Below are 17,959 nucleotides of genomic sequence, written 5' to 3' on the forward strand. Positions count from 1 at the left end.
GTTGGTAACAGCAAAATTCTCCATACGGGTAGTAACTGTTTAAAGTTAAAGTGGCACTGGAAAAAGTGACTTATGGCCGTTTTTCACACAACCATTGCAGCATCTTCATGATCATGTGATCAAAATTCAGATGTTTGTAGATTTGTAGATTTATTGAACATTTATAGGCCGCCCTTTTCCCTGAGGGGACTCAGGGCGGCTTACAACAGTGGGGGAAGGGAGTGCAAGACAAGACATAAAAGAAAGACGTGAGTAAAAAAATTAACCATAAAACACAACATTCACTCAACATTCGGGCGGGGTGAGAATAAATCCTATCCCCAGGCCTGACGGGATAGCCAGATCTTGAGGGCTGTGCGGAAGGCCTGGACTGTGGTGAGGGTACGGATCTCCACGGGGAGCTTGTTCCATAGCGTCGGAGCTGCAACTGAGAAGGCTCTCCTCCGCGTAGTCGCCAGTCGGCACTGACTGGCGGATGGAATTCGGAGGAGGCCTACCCTGTGCGATCTGATGGGACGCAGGGAGGTAATTGGCAGAAGGCGGTCTCTCAGATAGCCAGATCCACTACCATGGAGCGCTTTATAGGTGGTACGTAGGACCTTGAAGTGCACCCGACGATCAACAGGTAGCCAGCGCAGCTCACGGAGGATCGGTGTTATGTGGGCGAACCGTGGTGCGCCCATGATCACTCGCGCGGCCGCGTTATGGACTAGCTGAAGTCGCCGGATGCTCTTCAAGGGCAGCCCCATGTAGAGCACATTGCAGTATTCCAGCCTAGAGATCACAAGGGCTCGAGTGACTGTTGTGAGGGCCTCCCGGTTCAGGTAGGGCCGCAACTGGCGCACCAGGCGAACCTGGGCAAATGCCCCCCTGGTCACAGCTGACAAATGATGGTCAAAACTCAGCTGTGGGTCCAGGAGGACTCCCAAGTTGCGGACCCTGTCTGAGGGGTATAAATTTTGCCCCCCCAGCCTGATTGATGGAACGTTAGCCGAATTTTTGGGAGGAAAACACAACAGCCACTCGGTCTTTTCCGGGTTGAGCACCAGTTTGTTAGCTCTCATCCAGTCTTTAACAGCTTCAAGGCCCCGGTTCATCACGTCCACCACTTCATTGAGTTGGCACGGGGCGGACAGATACAGCTGTGTATCGTCCGCATATTGGTGGTACTTAATCCCGTGCCTCCGAATGATCTCGCCCAGCGGTTTCATGTATATGTTGAATAGCAGGGGGGATAAGACTGAGCCCTGCGGCACCCCATAGGTTAGGGGCCTCGGGGACGATCTCTCCCTCCCCACCAACACCGACTGCGACCTGTCCGAGAGGTAGGAGGAGAACCACTGTAGAACAGTGCCGCCCACCCCCACCTCCCGCAGTCGTCGCAGAAGGATACCATGGTCGATGGTATCGAAAGCCGCTGAGAGGTCAAGGAGAACCAGGATGGACGCATGGCCTCCATCTCTGGCTCTCCAGAGATCATCGGTCAATGCGACCAAAGCGGTTTCTGTGCTGTAACCGGGCCTGAAGCCAGACTGGAAGGGGTCAAGATAGTTAGCTTCCTCCAAGGTACGCTGAAGCTGCAAGGCCACCACCTTCTCAACAACCTTCCCCACAAAGGGGAGGTTGGAGACTGGACGGTAGTTATTAAGAACTGCTGGATCCAGGGACGGTTTCTTCAGGAGGGGCCTCACCACCGCCGCCTTAAGCGCGGTGGGGAGGTGCCCCTCCTGAAGAGAGGCGGTAACAACCGCCTGGATACAGCCTCGTGTCACCTCTCTGCTGTTGGCAACCAGCCAAGAGGGACACGGGTCCAGTATACAGGTGGAGGCGCTCACAGCTCGCATAGCCTTGTCCACATCCCCGGAGGCAACATCCTGAAACTCAACCCAGAGATGGTCTACCAAGTCATTCCCTTGTGTCTCGGCTGGATCTGCAAGAGTGGAGTCCAGTTCTGATCGAAACCGAGCAACTTTGTCCGCCAAGAACTGAACATACTCCTCAGCCTTGCCCTGCAGGGGGTTCCCCGTCTCCCTCCTATTTAGGAGGGAGCGGGTTATCCTAAACAGGGCGGCTGGGCGGGACTCAGCGGACGCTACCAAGGAGGCAATGTGTGATCTTTGGGCAGTTCTCAATGCCCGAATATACTCCTTGGTGCAAGCTGTCAACAGTGCTCGGTTCGACACGGACCTATCGGACCTCCACAGGTGCTCTAGGCGTCTCCTCCGGCGCTTTATCTCGCGGAGCTCCTCGGTGAACCAAGGAGGCCTCCGCAAGCCGCTGACCCGGAGGGGCCGTAGTGGCGCAATCCGGTCCAGAGACCCTGATGCTGCCGAGTGCCAGGCCGCAGCAAGAGTCTCCGCCGAACTGTGGGCGAGAGCATCTGGAATAACCCCAAGCTCCGTCTGGAACCTAACAGGGTCCATCAGTCGCCTGGGGCGGAACCACCTGGTCGGTTCCTCCTCCCCACGGTGGGGGTTTGGCCTCCGGAAGTCTAGCCTCAGTAGGTAGTGGTCTGACCACGACAGGGGAATGATCTCATTTCCCCTCAGACCAAGATCATAACTCCACTGCTCCGAGAGGAATACGAGGTCGAGTGTGTGCCCCGCTGAGTGGGTAGGGCCTCGGATTACCTGGGTCAAGTCCATGGCTGTCATGGAAGCCATGAACTCCTGCGCTCCATCAGAGTGTTCACCGAGCGAAGGCAGATTGAAGTCCCCCAGAACCATTAGCCTAGGGAACTCAATTGCTAGCTCGGCTACTGACTCGAGGAGCGAGGGGAGGGCTGCTGCAACGCAGTTGGGAGGCAGGTACGTTAGTGAACAAGTTTGCCAACTTGTTCACTATCCCAAGGTCATGTGACCACCTCTTGCAATCTTGTGAAATGCAAAATAAATGGGGAAGTCAAATTCACTTAACAATCATGTTACTAAGTGAACTGCAGTGATTAACTTAACAACTGTGGCAAGAAAGAGCATAAACCTGGGCAAAAATCACTTAACAAATTTTTCACTTAGCAACAAAAATTTTCAGCTACGTGTATGTGCAGAATCACATTAATAACAGTTCTATAGGTAGCCTCAAAGGAGAATAATTTTACAGTAGTTTTAGAGAGAACCAAGCAATCATTCCACATATTTCCATTCTTAGCTTTCTGTGAGTTTTTCTAGTGCAGAAAATCAGAATGCAAATATTTGAATGTTCATAGTCGATTAGAAAGAACTTGCCAAAAGTGTAAGTGGAATAATCATACTTTTTAGGCATATTAGACCAATACTAACTATAGTAGAGTTTTTCAAAAGTTATACAGAATTAAAAACTCTTAAGTTACAACCATGGGACTACCAGACGCCAGAGATATTTCTTTTCATTCATATCGGTAGCAAAACTATACAAAAGTATGTTGGACCTTATAGAAGCTAGAAATATGATTTCTATATATATGATATTCTCTATCAAAAATAAAACGGAAGATTCTGCTCAAGACATTCCAAACAGTTTAATCTGCAAAGGAATCTTTTTTTGCAAATTCTTCAAAAGAGGCGACTGGATTTTGTTTTTTCTTTGAAGCTTCTTCTGCTCCAAATGCTTCCAGACGCCTAACGTCAGTCACGCGCATGCGAATAACTACTTCGAGGGTGAAGGTTCCTTCTCCGAGTTTGCGGGTTGGTTTCCGAACGTTTCGTTACCAAGCTGGCGAACATCTTCAGCAAACCTGGTAACGAAACCGGTATTTCAATCATTCCTTTTAAAAGCTCCAGCTTTGGAGCTCCTCGTTCCCCGAGTCGTGATTTATTAGCGGCGCAGTTCCGCCCCTTGTTCCGCCCCTTTACCCGAACGAATCCGTTCCCGTTTTTCGCCAAACCTAGCTTACTGCGCATGCCCGCAGGAGCGCTGGAAGGAAAGGAAGGAGGAGGGGTGCGGAGGAAAGGGGATTGCGCGCGCGTCTACAGGCAGCAGGCTAACCAACCGGCGAGCCCGAGCGGGTTTGAGAACGCGCATGCGCGCCCTTCTTACCGTGCTGGTGTTTCTTGTGACTGCTTGGGCCGAGCGAGTACTTGGTTTCCCGGAGCGGCGGCTAAGGCGCGGCTACGGCAGGGACGGCGCTGGCGGGTAGGTGCTAAAGGTCGGAGGCGGCGAAGGAAGAGCTCCGTCTCCTCCCTAGGGACCGGGGGACGTGGAGCGGGGTCCTTCCTCGCCCGTGTGGCCAGGGCTCCGTGGGCCTAACGGCTCTCGGGCTCTTCCTCGGGATCCAAAGGCGCGAGAGGCGAGGGAGGTTCTCGCCCCCTTTCGCCCATACTCCCCCCCTCTTCCTTCCGCGAATGTAACTTCTGCCTCGGCTAAGCGGCCACGAATAAGACCCCGCCTCGTACCTCTTTCCTCGCTGCTTTCGCCGCTCTTTGTCACACCCCGAATGGGCTCCGACACCTCCTGCTGCGGTGCCGCTGAGTTAGGAAGGCTCCCCAGTTCCCCGCCCCGAGTTTCACGGCTCCTCGTAGCCTTGTCCCACCGATGGACCCGGTGGTGAGTGGACAGGATACTCCTCCAAACTCCGTGCCGATCTCCCTTCCCTCCTTTCGAGTTCTGCTTCAAAAACCTTGATCTTTACCCAGTGATCTCTCTCAAGGCTGCACCTCCTCCAGAATCACGTATGGGGGCTATTAAAGCGTGGAGGTCATAGTTGTAGGCTGTGCAGGTATCGCGTAGACAGGTAGGGAATCGGGTTCCTCCTTCAAGCTCTTTTGCGTTTTGCATTGGGAGTGTGTGATCACTATAAGAAAGAGATCTTGCAATAACTTTTTCCATAAGCAGTTTAATGTAGAAGAAAAGAGGTTGAATACTCTTTGTCGGAGAATTTATTGTCATTGCTGTTACTTTTGCTCAGTCTTCCATATTGGAACTCAGTTTCAGTTTCTTCTCAAATAAAAATGAACAGTTTATTACTTCCCTAGAGTTGTTTGGGAGAAGCTTTATTTTGTTTTCTTTGACTGAATAGTGTAGATCCCATGTTTTCATCAAGGAAGTCTGCATTCAGGGAAATGTGTTGTAACAATTTCTTTACACAAAAAGTCATATTGGTAATTGATATTGGTAATTGGCTGGCACTACATCCTACAATATCTTGAAACTCCAAATACATATGCCAGGGTCTTTTTTGTAGACTTCAGCTGGGCATTCCATATAATCATTCCAGATATTCTAACTAAACTAAATCAGCTACCTGTGCCTGATCACACTTGTAAATGGATCATAAGCTTTCTAACAGACAGGAAGCAGCAGGTGAATTTAGGCAGAATCACATCCGACACCTGTACAATTAGCACTATGCCTGTCAAACTTGGGGCCCCTGGGCCGGATGCAGGCCATGCAGGCCACGCCCACCCCGGCTCCGCAAAGGCAAAAACGTCACAATACATCACGATTTGGCCCATGACACAATCAAGTTTGACATCCTTGCTCTATACCAATGACTGCATCTCAAAGGATCCCTCTATTAAAAGCATAGACGTTTGCAGATGATACAACAGTGATTGGTCTCAATCAAGACAACAACGAATCTGCATACAGATGGAGGTTGAACAAGTAGCCTTGTGATGTGGCCAGAACATTCTTGAACTGAACACCCTAAAACTGTAGAAATGATAGTAGATTTTAGAAGAAGCCCTCCTACACTACCACCACTCACAATACTAGATAACACAGTAGAGACAATCAAGCTTCTAGGTTCTATAATATCTCAAGATTTAAAATGGACACCTAATATCAAATACATCATTAAAAAAGCACAACAAAGAATGTTCTTCCTGCGCCAACTCAGAAAGCTCAGGCTGCCCAAGGAGCTGCTGATACAGTTCTAAGAAGAATTATTGAGTGTCATCTGCACCTCTAACTGTCTGGTTTGGCACTGCAACCAATCAAGATAAACACAGACTTCACCTGATAATAACAACTGCAGAAAAAACAATAGCTACCAACCTGCATTTCATTGAAGACCAATATTCTGCACGAGCCAGAAAGAGGGCTATGAAAATATCTACAGACCCCTCACACCCTGGACATAAACTGTTTCAACTTCTACCCTCAAAACGATGCTATAGAGCACTGCACATCAGAACAACTAGACACAAAGACAGTTTTTCTACCCATGCCAGCACTGCTAAACAACTAATTCCCACAACACTGTCAAACTATCTAGAAAGACAGTATTACCATCATTATTCTCAACTTCCCTATTGCCTATATCTTTATCTTCTTTTGATTATAACTTTGTATCTTGTATCTTATGGTTTATATTGTTTACTTAGTATCCTAGTATGATTTATGTTGATTGCTTATTTACAGAGATGATATTCAGCAGGTTCTGACCGAACCGGTAGTGGAAATTTTGAGTAGTTTGGAGAACCAGTAAAATACCACTTCTGACTGGCTCCGCCTCGCATCTATTCTCTGTCTCCTGAGTCCCAGCTGATTGGGAGGAAAAAGGGATTTTGCAGTAACCTTCCCCTGGAGTGTGGTGGAAATTGAGATTTTACAGTATCCTTCCCCAGCCATGCCCACCAAGCCATGCCATGCCCACAGAACCGGTAGTAAAAAAAAAATTAAATCCCACCACTGCTTATTTAGTATCCTTGACTATCACTAAGTGTTATATCTAATGTTTAATGATGAATGTATTTTTATAATGATTTTGATAATGATCTATCGCTATTGTATATACACTGAGAGCTTATGCACCGGAGACAAATTCTTTGGCCAATAAAGAATTCTAATTCTAATAGAAAAAACTTTCCTGTAGACCTTTTGCTTAAAAAAGCAGGTCTGTCTGTAATTGAAATTAGAACAGAATAGATATGCAAAAAATATTTTAGTTAAATTTTGATGTTGAAAACTGAAATCTCTTAGTCTACTTTTAGTTCATATTTTATTAATTACACTTTCCTGTTCCCAAGTTACATACATGGTCTTGTGCACTATGTGACTGGTTAGTCTGTTATTTTTCATTCTCTATATTTCATTGTTTTTCATGCTTTTTGCTTTAACCCTATATTACCCCTTTTCTGAGCACAAATAATGATATTAGTCAGTGCAAATTCTGATTCCAAATTGATATTTTTTGCAGTTTTTCAGTATAGAAAAAAGTGTGGCAAGACTGCATGCTTTCACCTTTATTCAATTTCTGTGCTGAAGTAATCATAGAAAGCAAGAACCTGAAGACTCAAAACTTGAAGTTAAAATTGGAGGAAGGACGATCAACAATCTTTGATAAATTGATGATACAACTCTCAGAAACATCTGATAAAAAAGCATTAAAGATGCAAACAAGAATGCTGGTCTCTTCCTGAACATCAAAAAGACCAAGTTCATGATCACTGTGAGTAATGAAAATGTCTAACAGTTGAGAGTGAAGAGATCAGATGCATACAAGAATTCACTTTCTTAGGATTGCAGATTGATCAAAGTAATGCATGCATTGGACCATATAAAACCAGTCATATCGCTGGAAGGCAAAGATCACAAAATTCTGGCTTACTTATTTCAGTCATGCCATGTAATCAAACTCACTGGAAAAGGCAGTTAGGCTCGTAATGGTCAGCGGTAATGAAATGAGGTCATCAAAAAACAGAGTGGCTAGATACCATCAAATCTCAAATTAGCCAGAGCACAAAAATATTGGGGGGAAAACTATGCAGAATCAAAAATTCTGGAAACAACTGAACAGATAGCATCGTCATCATGAATGAACATCAGATTTTGCTTTAAGTAGTATCCTTGCGGCATCTTATGTCCTGCTGTTGGTACCAAGCAAAACACTAAAAGTTTATGCTTCCCTAGAACAGAAAGCAGCAGGTAGGGTCACTTTTAGTACTGAGAACTTGAAGGTTTGTCAGCTCCCTTCAAAAACATAGTAGTAATGTAGCAATACAGAGAAATAAGTATCCCTTTTGCAAAGATCAAACCACCAAATTGTATTAAGCTGAAGAAACTATTGTATGTAGAAGTGTGGAGTTAGAAACATTCTCCCTTTCTCGGAAATACCCCAATTTGACTCCAGTGACAATCTACCAACCATCGCACTTCTCATATGGTGAGAAAAGGATTTTTTTATTTCATCGTTATATTAAAATATCTAAGGAACAGATATCTTGAAGCGCTCTTTATGGCTTTGACATAAAACTAAGTTTCCCAGAAGCAGGCAAACAGGATTTCCTCACACGTCTTTTGATTTGTACTCACCAACAAACTACATTTCCCTTGTGCCACTGAGCAAGGAGGCTGCTTTGAAAAACGTAGCTATCAAGTGCCTGTCTAATTGCTTCCCTCACTTCCGGAGTAATGGGCACATCTGCTGTCAAGTTAATTTGAGACTAGAGTTGTTGGATCCCTGTGGATTTAATCAGTGGGTGGATTTCTGCTGCTTTCTTCACAGTTCCAACTCTGTTACTATAGGGATGGCTCAACTTTTAAGCTGTTCCGTCCACCAGGCGGCTCTTCTCTTTCTTTCTTGGGAACATGTCATTTTTGGTCCTTAGTCTTGCTGTTTTCCATGAGTTGTTTTGGTAGTTGATGAAACAATGGAATTGAAATCTCTTTGGGATGATGGAATTGAAATCCCTTTGGGAGAAGCATCTCTTTCCTTTAATCAGCTCACACTATAAATCCTTAACATTTTTCAGTGATTTTCATGATTGATTGATTGATTACACTGCCATCAAGTTGTGGTTTGCTCCTAGCGAGCACATAGGTAAGATTTCATAGATGAGTTTTTATGATGCTGAAGCAATAAAAATATGACTAACTAGAACTAACATACAGTGCAATTTTCATCTGACTGTTAGCTGCGTGGCAAACCCCAACTAGTTTTGAAAAGCCGAGTACGATCGTTCGTGATGCTGACTTTGATGGGGAATCATAACAAAATCCTAGTGTTGTTAAAGTGGCTATATTTCTGCATTTTTGTCAAGTCATCAGCAAGAACTTTAACTGGAACCTCAGAAACTAGAGCTGTACATTTAAAGGAGCAGCTATCCAATTGTAATTTAAGACTACACTGTCTCTGAAGAATATATCTAATAATAATAATAATAATAATAATAATAATAACAACAATAATAATAATAGTAATAGTAATAACAGATATGTACTCACACTTTCAGTGTACAGTCTCTGTTTTACTACGTGCTACAAAAAGAAATAGGAATGACCTTTTGTTCATATGGTCATTACATTAGAAGGAATTAGCATTATGAAGCAATCAAAGTGGTTTATGCCAACATCATGGCTACCCAAAAATGGTTGGTCTCTCTGGAAAAGTATTGTGTATTTCCAACTATACTCAATTATCCTAAATCCTTGGAAATTGGGTTCTCTTAGATATTGAGACTAAAGTTCCCATGAGTTTTAATCAGCAACAGTAGTATTTGTTACTAAAGATAATCCAATATACAAAGAGAGATCCAACTTAGGAACAGTTACTTAGACCATAAATACGAAATCAAAATGAGTTCATCTTTTTGGAGAACATATATAAGGGAGGAATTCTCGCTGTTTCATATAAAAAGAGAAAATGATTTTTTTCCGTAAGTCTGGCATCCAACAACAAACTTTTAAAAATGATTTTGTTAAATTATGCTTTGTCCTCATAGAATTTGTGAATAAAACAAGATGGCAGAGGAGACTGGAGATGAAAAGAAACTGGTTGCCAAGTTTGAGCTGGAGAGAGAGACTGAACTCCGCTTTGAAGTTGAGGCCTCACAAACTGTCCAGTTGGAACTTATGACAGGCATGGCTGAAATCTTTGGAACTGAGCTGACCCGAAACAAGAAATTTACCTTTGATGCTGGTGCTAAAGTTGCTGTATTTACTTGGCATGGTTGTTCTGTGCAACTAACTGGTCGGACTGAAGTAGCCTATGTCTCCAAAGATACGCCCATGCTTCTCTACCTCAACACACACACAGCTCTGGAGCAGATGCGGTGGCAGGCTGAGCGTGAAGATGAGCGGGGACCTCGGGTGATGGTGGTGGGCCCCACAGATGTAGGCAAGTCTACAGTCTGCCGCCTGCTATTAAATTATGCTGTGCGTCTTGGACGCCGACCCACATTTGTGGAACTAGATGTAGGCCAGGGCTCAATTTCAATCCCAGGCACTATGGGAGCACTCTATATTGAGCGACCTGCAGATGTTGAAGAAGGATTCTCTGTTCAAGCCCCCCTAGTTTATCATTTTGGGTCCACCACACCAGGCACAAACATCAAACTCTATAACAAAGTAAGTATTGCGTGATGAAATGAGCAATGAGAAGGTGGACCTTTGCATAAAGTTTGGCTCCATAAATGATCTCATAATAGATCTTCGGGATGGAAATTTGAGGCACTATTTTTAACTACACCATTGTCTGGTTTCTTTGGACCTTTGTGGAATAGCTTTTCCTGTTTTCTTTACATGGAGAAAAGATATGATAATTATAAATAAAATCTTTTCATTCCCTTGATTACAAAATGGTATATATAAACAGGAGATGACTATAGTTTTTTTGCTCCAATTATGAATTCCATTTGGACTGTGATTGGCCATTATCAGATAAATACCCTGTCCTAACATAATAGGTAATGAGAGAGAAATTAGCATGATGATTTGTTTACTATATAAACTCACTCATAGAAGAAGAAAGAGTAGAATTTCTCTGCCTTGAAGTTTGAAGCTGATGAGTATAAGCTATTTAGATAACTGTTAAGATTTTGTAAAGGTATGAGAACTCACGCCACTACCTTTAACACTTTGACAACTGTGTTTTGTCAAGTGTAATTAAAATACCTACCTCAGAAACTATTGTTTAGGCCTGCTATTAGAAACATAGCTGTTGTGGTTTGTTAGCTGTGATTTATGATATAATGTATTGTATAAACAAAGCTATCAAGAATACAGCCAGGTAAAAGCAGTCTTCTTAATCTATAATCGTTTATTTACTTTTATTTTAATCTGGTTTATTTAACTTATTAACTGGAAGTCTGATTCAAACATAACTGTAGGTCAGTGATGGCTAACATTTTTTGGCTAACGTGCCAAAAGCGGGGGAGCACAGGGGGGTCGTGCATGAGCGTGCCACACCCATAATGCTTTGTGCATGACCCCAGTGTGCACGCACGACCAGCGCTCCCCCCATTTTTGGCTTTGCTCTCCCCAGGCTCCAGAGGCTTCATGGGAGCCTCAGGAGCACAAAAAACTGACCCTACGGGCAAACCGGAAGTTCGGGAACAGACTTCTGATTTGCTCATAGGGCCATTTTTCGTCCTCCAGAGCCTTCAGGGGCTTTCAGGGAAGCCTCCGGAGGGCTAAAACTGGCCTTAGGAGCAACACGGAAGTGACTTCCAGTTTGCTCATAGGATCGTTTTTTGCCCTTCAGGGAAGCCTCCTGAAGGCTCCAGAGGGCTAAAACTGGCCCTGTGAGCAAACCGGAAGTCTGTTCCTGAGGTTGTGTTTTGCCCGTAGGGCTGGTTTTTCGCGCTCCGGAGGCTTCAAGGAAGCCTCCGGAGGGCAAAAAATGGCTTCAAAAGGCCAAAATTGTGCCCTGACAGATGGCTCCGCATGCCAGCTGTGGCACGTGTGCCATAGATTCACCATCATGGCTGTAGATTAAGTCTTGCAACTCTCAAGATTATGCGCAGGCTCATAATCATAATCTTAATTTTTATATATTGGTAAATTTTATTCAAGTTTTATATTTTATGTGTATGGGGAGTGCATGGTATGACTGTAACTGATTGAATGTCCCACTTTTATTATTATATTGCTGTTTCTGTTTTTAACTTGTATTGTGGGGGAGTGATTGGCTGTATGTATGGGTTTGTCTGGTGGGCCGGGAGTTTAGCCGGGACCTCCTGCACTGAGTGCTTTGGCAGAAGTGGTAGGGGGCCCCGGGCCTGGTTCCGGCCCTCGGTTGTGTGCATCGAAGGGCCTGCCAATGAATCCGGCAGCTGGGGGAGTGGGTGAAGGGACCACAGATGCGGGAGTGGGCCGGAACATAGGGGTCATAATGGGGAGGGGCAGATATGGCGGGAACTTCAGGGCAAGCCATTACCGGGGAAGGAGGGTTCCCTATATTAGAGGGATCCCCCCTTCCGGCCCTGTGAGTTCCACTCCAAGGCCAGATGGCGTGAGTAGTCAGGACCCTGGTCTCAGGTTGCTGTTGCTAAATGCCAGATCTGTGGTTCATAAAGCTCCCCTCGTCCAGGACCTAATTATAGATGAGGGGGCAGATCTGGCATGTATTACTGAAACAATACTTGTTTCAGTAATACATGCCAGAGGGAGGGAGGAGTCCCCCTCACAGAAATGTGCCCAGAGGGTTTTCAGGTGCTTCATCAACCGCGATCCCAGGGAAGGGGCGGAGGAGTGGCCATTGTTATCCGACAGTCTTTAGTTCCTCGTAGGATCCCTGCTCCAGAGCTTGTCGGGTGTGAGTCCTTGCTGGTGAAGATGGACCTTGCAGGTCAAGTGGGCTTGTTGTTGACGTACCTGCCTCCCAACAGCGTGACAACAGCCCTCCCCTTGCTCCTCGAGTCAGTAGCCGAGCTAGCAGTTGAGTTCCCCAGACTTATGATACTGGGGGACTTCAACTTGCCTTCGCTCGGTGAACACTCTGATGGAGCACAGGAGTTCATGGCTTCCATGACAGCCATGGGCTTGACCCAAGTAATCCAGGGTCCGACTCACTCAGCGGGTCACACACTCGACCTCGTATTTCTCTCGGAGCAGTGGAGTTGTGATCTTGGTTTGAGGGGTAGTGAGATCTTGCCCCTGTCATGGTCAGACCACTTCCTACTGAGGCTTGACTTTCAGAGACCAATCCCCCGCTGTAGGGAGGAGGAACCGATTAGGTGGTTCCACCCCAGGCGTCTTATGGATCCTCAGGGTTTCCAGACGGCGCTTGGCGTTATGCCTGATACTCTCGCCCACAGTCCGGTGGAGACCTTAGTTGCTACTTGGAACTCAGTAGCGTCTGAGGCTTTCCACCGGATTGCGCCTTTACGGCCGATCCGCAGCAGGAGATCCAGGCGGGCCCCTTGGTTTACCGAGGACCTCCGGGAGATGAAGCGCCAAAAGAGACGCCTAGAGCGCCGCTGGAGGACCAGTAAATCCGAGTCAGACCGAGCACTTTTGAAAACCTGGATCGGAGCATATCTATCGGCAATACGGACAGCTAAGAACAATCACATTGCCGCTCTGATAGCATCTGCTGAGTCACGCCCTGCCGCCTTGTTTAGGGTGACCCGCTCCCTCCTAAATACAAGGGTTGCGGATAACCCCTTACAAGGTAGAGCAGAGGAATATGTCCAGTTCCTCGCGGACAAAGTTGCTCGGCTTCGGATGGACCTGGACTCCAATTGCGCAGAGCCAGCCGGGGTACCGGGGGAAGGTCTTGAACAACATCTCTGGACTGATTTCAACCTGTTGCTCCTGATGAAGTGGACAAGGCCATCGGAGCGGTGAGTACTGCCACTTGTGTACTGGACTCGTGTCCCTCCTGGCTGGTGGTGAACAGCAAGGAGGTGACGCGGAGCTGGATCCAGGCGATGGTGAATGCTTCTCTTCGGGAGGGCTTCTTCCCACCGGCACTGAAGATAGCGGTGGTGAGACCCCTCCTGAAGAATCCATCGTTGGACCCAGCTAGTTTGAACTACCGGCCAGTCTCCAACCTCCCTTTCATTGGGAAGGTTGTTGAGAAAGTGGTAGCCTCTCAACTCCGACGGTCCTTGGAGGAAACTGATTATCTGGACGCCTTTCAGTCGGGATTCAGGCCTGCCTACAGCACGGAAACCGCTTTGGTTGCACTGATCGATGATCTCTGGAGAGCCAGGGATGGAGGTTATTCCTCCATCCTAGTGCTCCTTGACCTCTCAGCGGCCTTCGATACCATCGACCATGGTATCCTTCTGCGACGGTTACGAGAGGTGGGAGTGGGCGGCACCGTTTTTCGGTGGTTCTCCTCCCACCTCTCGGACAGGTCACAGTCGGTGTTAGTTGGGGGAGAGAGGTCGACCCCTAGGCCCCTGAAATATGGGGTCCCTCAGGGTTCGGTCCTATCCCTCCTTCTGTTCAATATCTACATGAAGCCACTGGGTGAGATCATTCGACGGCACGGGATAAAATACCATCAATATGCGGACGATACTCAGTTGTATCTCTCCGCCCCGTGCCAACTCAGTGAAGCGGTTGACATGATGTGCCAGTGTCTGGAGGCTGTCAGGGTCTGGATGGGAGTTAACAAGCTTGTACTCAATCCAGACAAGACCGAGTGGCTGTTGTGTTTCCCTCCCAAGAATTTGGCCAGTATTCCATCACTCAGGCTGGGGGGTGAAAATATACGCCCCTCAGACAAGGCGCGCAACTTGGGAGTCCTCCTGGACCCACAGCTGACCTTAGAACATCACCTGTCGGCTGTGACCAGCGGGGCATTTGCCCAGATTCGCCTGGTGCACCAGTTGCGCCCCTACCTGAACCGGGAGGCACTCGCGACAGTCACTCATGCCCTCGTGACCTCAAGACTGGACTACTGCAATGCGCTCTACATGGGGCAGCCTTTGAAGAGTATTCGGAGACTACAACTCGTCCATAATGCAGCCGCACGAGCGATTGTGGGTGCACCTCGGTACACCCACGTTACACCTATCCTCCGCGAGCTGCACTGGTTGGATTTGGATTTGGATTTAACTTCATTTGTATGCCGCCCTTTTCCCTGAGGGGACTCAGGGCGGCTCACAATTCAGGGGGAGGGAAATACAAAACAAGTTATACACATGAAGACAATACATCATTAAAAAGCACAACAGTCATACTATTCGGGTGGGGTTGAAGTCTTTAGCCCCAGGCCTGTCGGGACAGCCAGGTTTTAAGGGCTACGCGGAAGGTCTGAAGGGTGGTGAGGGTACGAATCTCCATGGGGAGTTCGTTCCATAGAGTCGGAGCAGTCACCGAGAAGGCTCTCCTCCGGGTGGTTACCGATCGGTCTCCGGATACGCTTCAAAGTGCTAGTCGTAACTTATAAAGCCCTTCATGGTATTGGACCTGGGTACTTGAGAGACCGCCTTCTGCCAATTACCTCCCACAGACCCGTTAGATCGCACAGGGTCGGCCTCCTCCGGGTTCCGTCTACCAGCCAATGCCATCTGGCTACTACCCGGGGGAGGGCCTTCTCTGTTGCAGCTCCGGCCCTTTGGAATGAACTCTCCGCGGAGATTCGGACCCTCACCCCTCTCCAGGCCTTCCGGAAAGCCGTCAAAACCTGGCTGTGCCAGCAGGCCTGGGGTTGATGAGTTCCCCTCCCCTCTCGACTTGTATGGCCGTATGACTCTTGTGTATTTTAATTATATGTATTGTGTTTGTATCCCATTTCCCCTTTTGAGTTGTTCGCCGCCCTGAGTCCCTCCCGGAGAAGGGCGGTATACAAATAAATTAAATCTGAATCTGAATCTCATGATAAAGATTAGGAATGCAGACTTGATGACCCTGAATCAGGATGCAGAGTAGTGATTTATCCAATATTTATTAGGATATATTCAAGATTTATCAGGTTGAGAAATAGGTTACATAATGAGTAAAGATTTGAAATATGGTGTTTTCAGGGTCTTCGTGGTAGCAGCTATTTAAAACTGTTAAGAATAGTGAAAGGATTATAACTTAATGGGAAGGTATTTTAACTCATGAGTTTTAGTAGTTGGCTAAAGTATTGTGGATAACATGAAGGCTGAAGAAACCAAACTAGGCCCTGATGGGCTATGGTGACAAATTAATGGTCTTTGTCTAAGGGCAGTTTCATAATTTTTAAAAAACCCTCTCTTACAAGTATGAACTTTTGAAGGGCTGAGCCTTCCAAAAAGGATCAGTTTCACATCATGTCCTAGGCGTTTTATGCCATGAGTTTTGTAGTTTCCTGTTAATTATATGCTTCTATTTTTTTATTTTTCTGTAGATCACATCTCGCTTGGCTGATGTGTTTAATCAACGCTGTGAAGTGAACCGCAGAGCTTCAATCAGTGGCTGTATCATCAATACTTGTGGCTGGGTGAAGGGATCTGGATATCAGGCACTTGTACATGCTGCTTCTGCTTTTGAAGTTGATGTTGTTGTAGTGTTGGATCAAGAACGTCTCTACAATGAACTGAAACGAGACCTGCCTCATTTTGTTCGAACTGTGCTACTTCCCAAATCAGGTGGAGTGGTAGAGCGCTCTAAAGATTTCCGTCGGGAGTTTCGTGATGACCGCATACGTGAATACTTCTATGGTTTCCGAGGATGCTTCTATCCACATGCTTTTGATGTCAAGTTCTCTGATGTTAAGATATATAAAGTGGGAGCTCCCACTATCCCTGACTCATGTCTGCCTCTGGGCATGTCACAGGAAGACAATCAACTCAAGCTAGTCCCAGTTACACCCGGCCGTGACATGGTTCATCATCTATTAAGTGTTAGCACTGCTGATGGCACTGATGAGAACATCTCTGAGACCAGTGTGGCTGGTTTCATTGTGGTAACTGGAGTAGACTTGGAACGCCAAGTGTTCACAGTGCTTTCACCAGCACCACGCCCATTGCCAAAGAATTTCCTGCTCATCATGGACATTCGTTTCATGGATCTCAAGTAGTGTCCAGACTGGAAAAGCTCCACCAAGTTCTCAGGAGCTCTTTTACAAACAAAATTACATTTTTAAATGGAATAATTACCATACAGAATGAAGATGACAAAAAAGAGGCATAAGAATTGAGTACAGTAGCAGTTGAAGTCATTTGAAAGGAAAAGAGTCAGTTCTAATTTTGTATCCGTCATTAGAATTCTCAAACATGAATATGAGAAGATTCATAGATTTTGGCTCATGAAGAACTATAATAGATAAAAGAGTTGCAGACTAACAAATTATTTGGTTTGCATTTTTCCTTGAGTCTTTTCCTGAAACTGGGCTTCTGCCTAATATGTTCATCATTAGGCATCCATCATAAATGTGTAAGCATGGAAGTAGCAATGTACATTTTGAATGATCCCTCTATCAATGACCTCCCCATATTGATGGAGAATGTTTTAAGAATAGATATATTTGCATTCTGTTATTCCCCATCACTTTGAAGAAACTGGAGCAGTTTGTGATTCCAGTTCCCTTTATATTACAGATCATTTTTAAATCAATCTTTCAATAAATCACAAAAATATTAGTATCATATTTGTGGCCCTCTGTATGTAACACTATAATGTCTAGGTCCTGCAAGAAGTGAATTTATAAAAAAAGATCTTACAATCTTGCAAGTTATTTTGCCTTTACACTATATTAGTGCAAAGAGAAAATTTCACAGCGAAAAACATGAAAATACAGATTTCACAGTATTCAAGTAGCCAAGATACTCCTATATCTCCCTTTCTTAATAACAAAAATCCTCTCATCATCAGATGACTCAGGAGTTCCTGCTGATTCACTGGTAATTCTTATTTACTGAACTTCAGCACCTTTAAAACAACTCTTGACAAAATGCTTCTTCTTCCCAGATCTCATTAGATAAAACTCACTATTTGTTGGCTAAGATAACTTTATTTAACTAGACAAGTGGGAGGGAAATCCAACAAATAAACAACTTTAACTTGGGGATAGTCACAGTCTCCTTTATTAAAATATAATCCCCTCAACAGCGTACCCCTCTATGTAAGAATATTTCTCTTCCCTAGTTTCTAGGGAATTTAATGTCAAAAGTGATTACAGTGCAATAATTACAGTGCCATGTTAAACTTTGATTCAAGTTTTTTGGAACAAAGTTTCTACAATATAAACATTAAATTGGTGTAATGTTAATCCAGCTTGATTTTTAAGGCACATCAATACTTTCCTTTAATTCAAATGGCTCTATGGAAGTGTATGGAACTATCTCCTATAAACAAGATTGCTCTTCGTTCCTCTCATATTGATGGCACTTACAAAATA

At 45.5% G+C, this 17,959-nt stretch overlaps 2 protein-coding genes across 3 annotated transcripts in view; one reads left to right on the forward strand and one right to left on the reverse strand.

The window, feature by feature from the left end:
- YPEL4 (yippee like 4) overlaps positions 1–4,573 on the reverse strand; it is a 17,961-nt gene extending 13,388 nt beyond the window's left edge. Inside the window, exon 1 of the mRNA XM_087714302.1 lies at positions 4,371–4,573. The gene's annotated coding sequence lies outside the window, so the exon portion shown is untranslated. The remainder of the gene's footprint in view (positions 1–4,370) is intronic.
- On the forward strand, positions 3,987–17,204 carry CLP1 (cleavage factor polyribonucleotide kinase subunit 1). Of its 2 annotated transcripts, none has more exons than XM_087714264.1 (3): positions 3,987–4,110; positions 9,642–10,266; positions 15,968–17,204. In XM_087714264.1, exons 2-3 carry the CDS (start codon positions 9,661–9,663, stop codon positions 16,637–16,639), a joined length of 1,278 nt encoding a protein of 425 aa, XP_087570390.1. In that variant the 5' UTR covers positions 3,987–4,110; positions 9,642–9,660; the 3' UTR covers positions 16,640–17,204. The 2 variants fall into 2 exon arrangements, with proteins under 2 accessions (XP_087570390.1, XP_013912414.1); XM_014056939.2 differs by lacking the exon at positions 3,987–4,110 and adding an exon at positions 7,173–7,369.
- Positions 17,205–17,959: the final 755 nt, after the last annotated feature.

This window comes from Thamnophis sirtalis, unplaced genomic scaffold (genome assembly GCF_051295495.1).
Source record: "Thamnophis sirtalis isolate CommonGarterSnake01/CBP01778 unplaced genomic scaffold, rThaSir2_p1.2 scaffold_1, whole genome shotgun sequence".
Taxonomy (NCBI): Eukaryota; Metazoa; Chordata; class Lepidosauria; order Squamata; family Natricidae; genus Thamnophis; species Thamnophis sirtalis.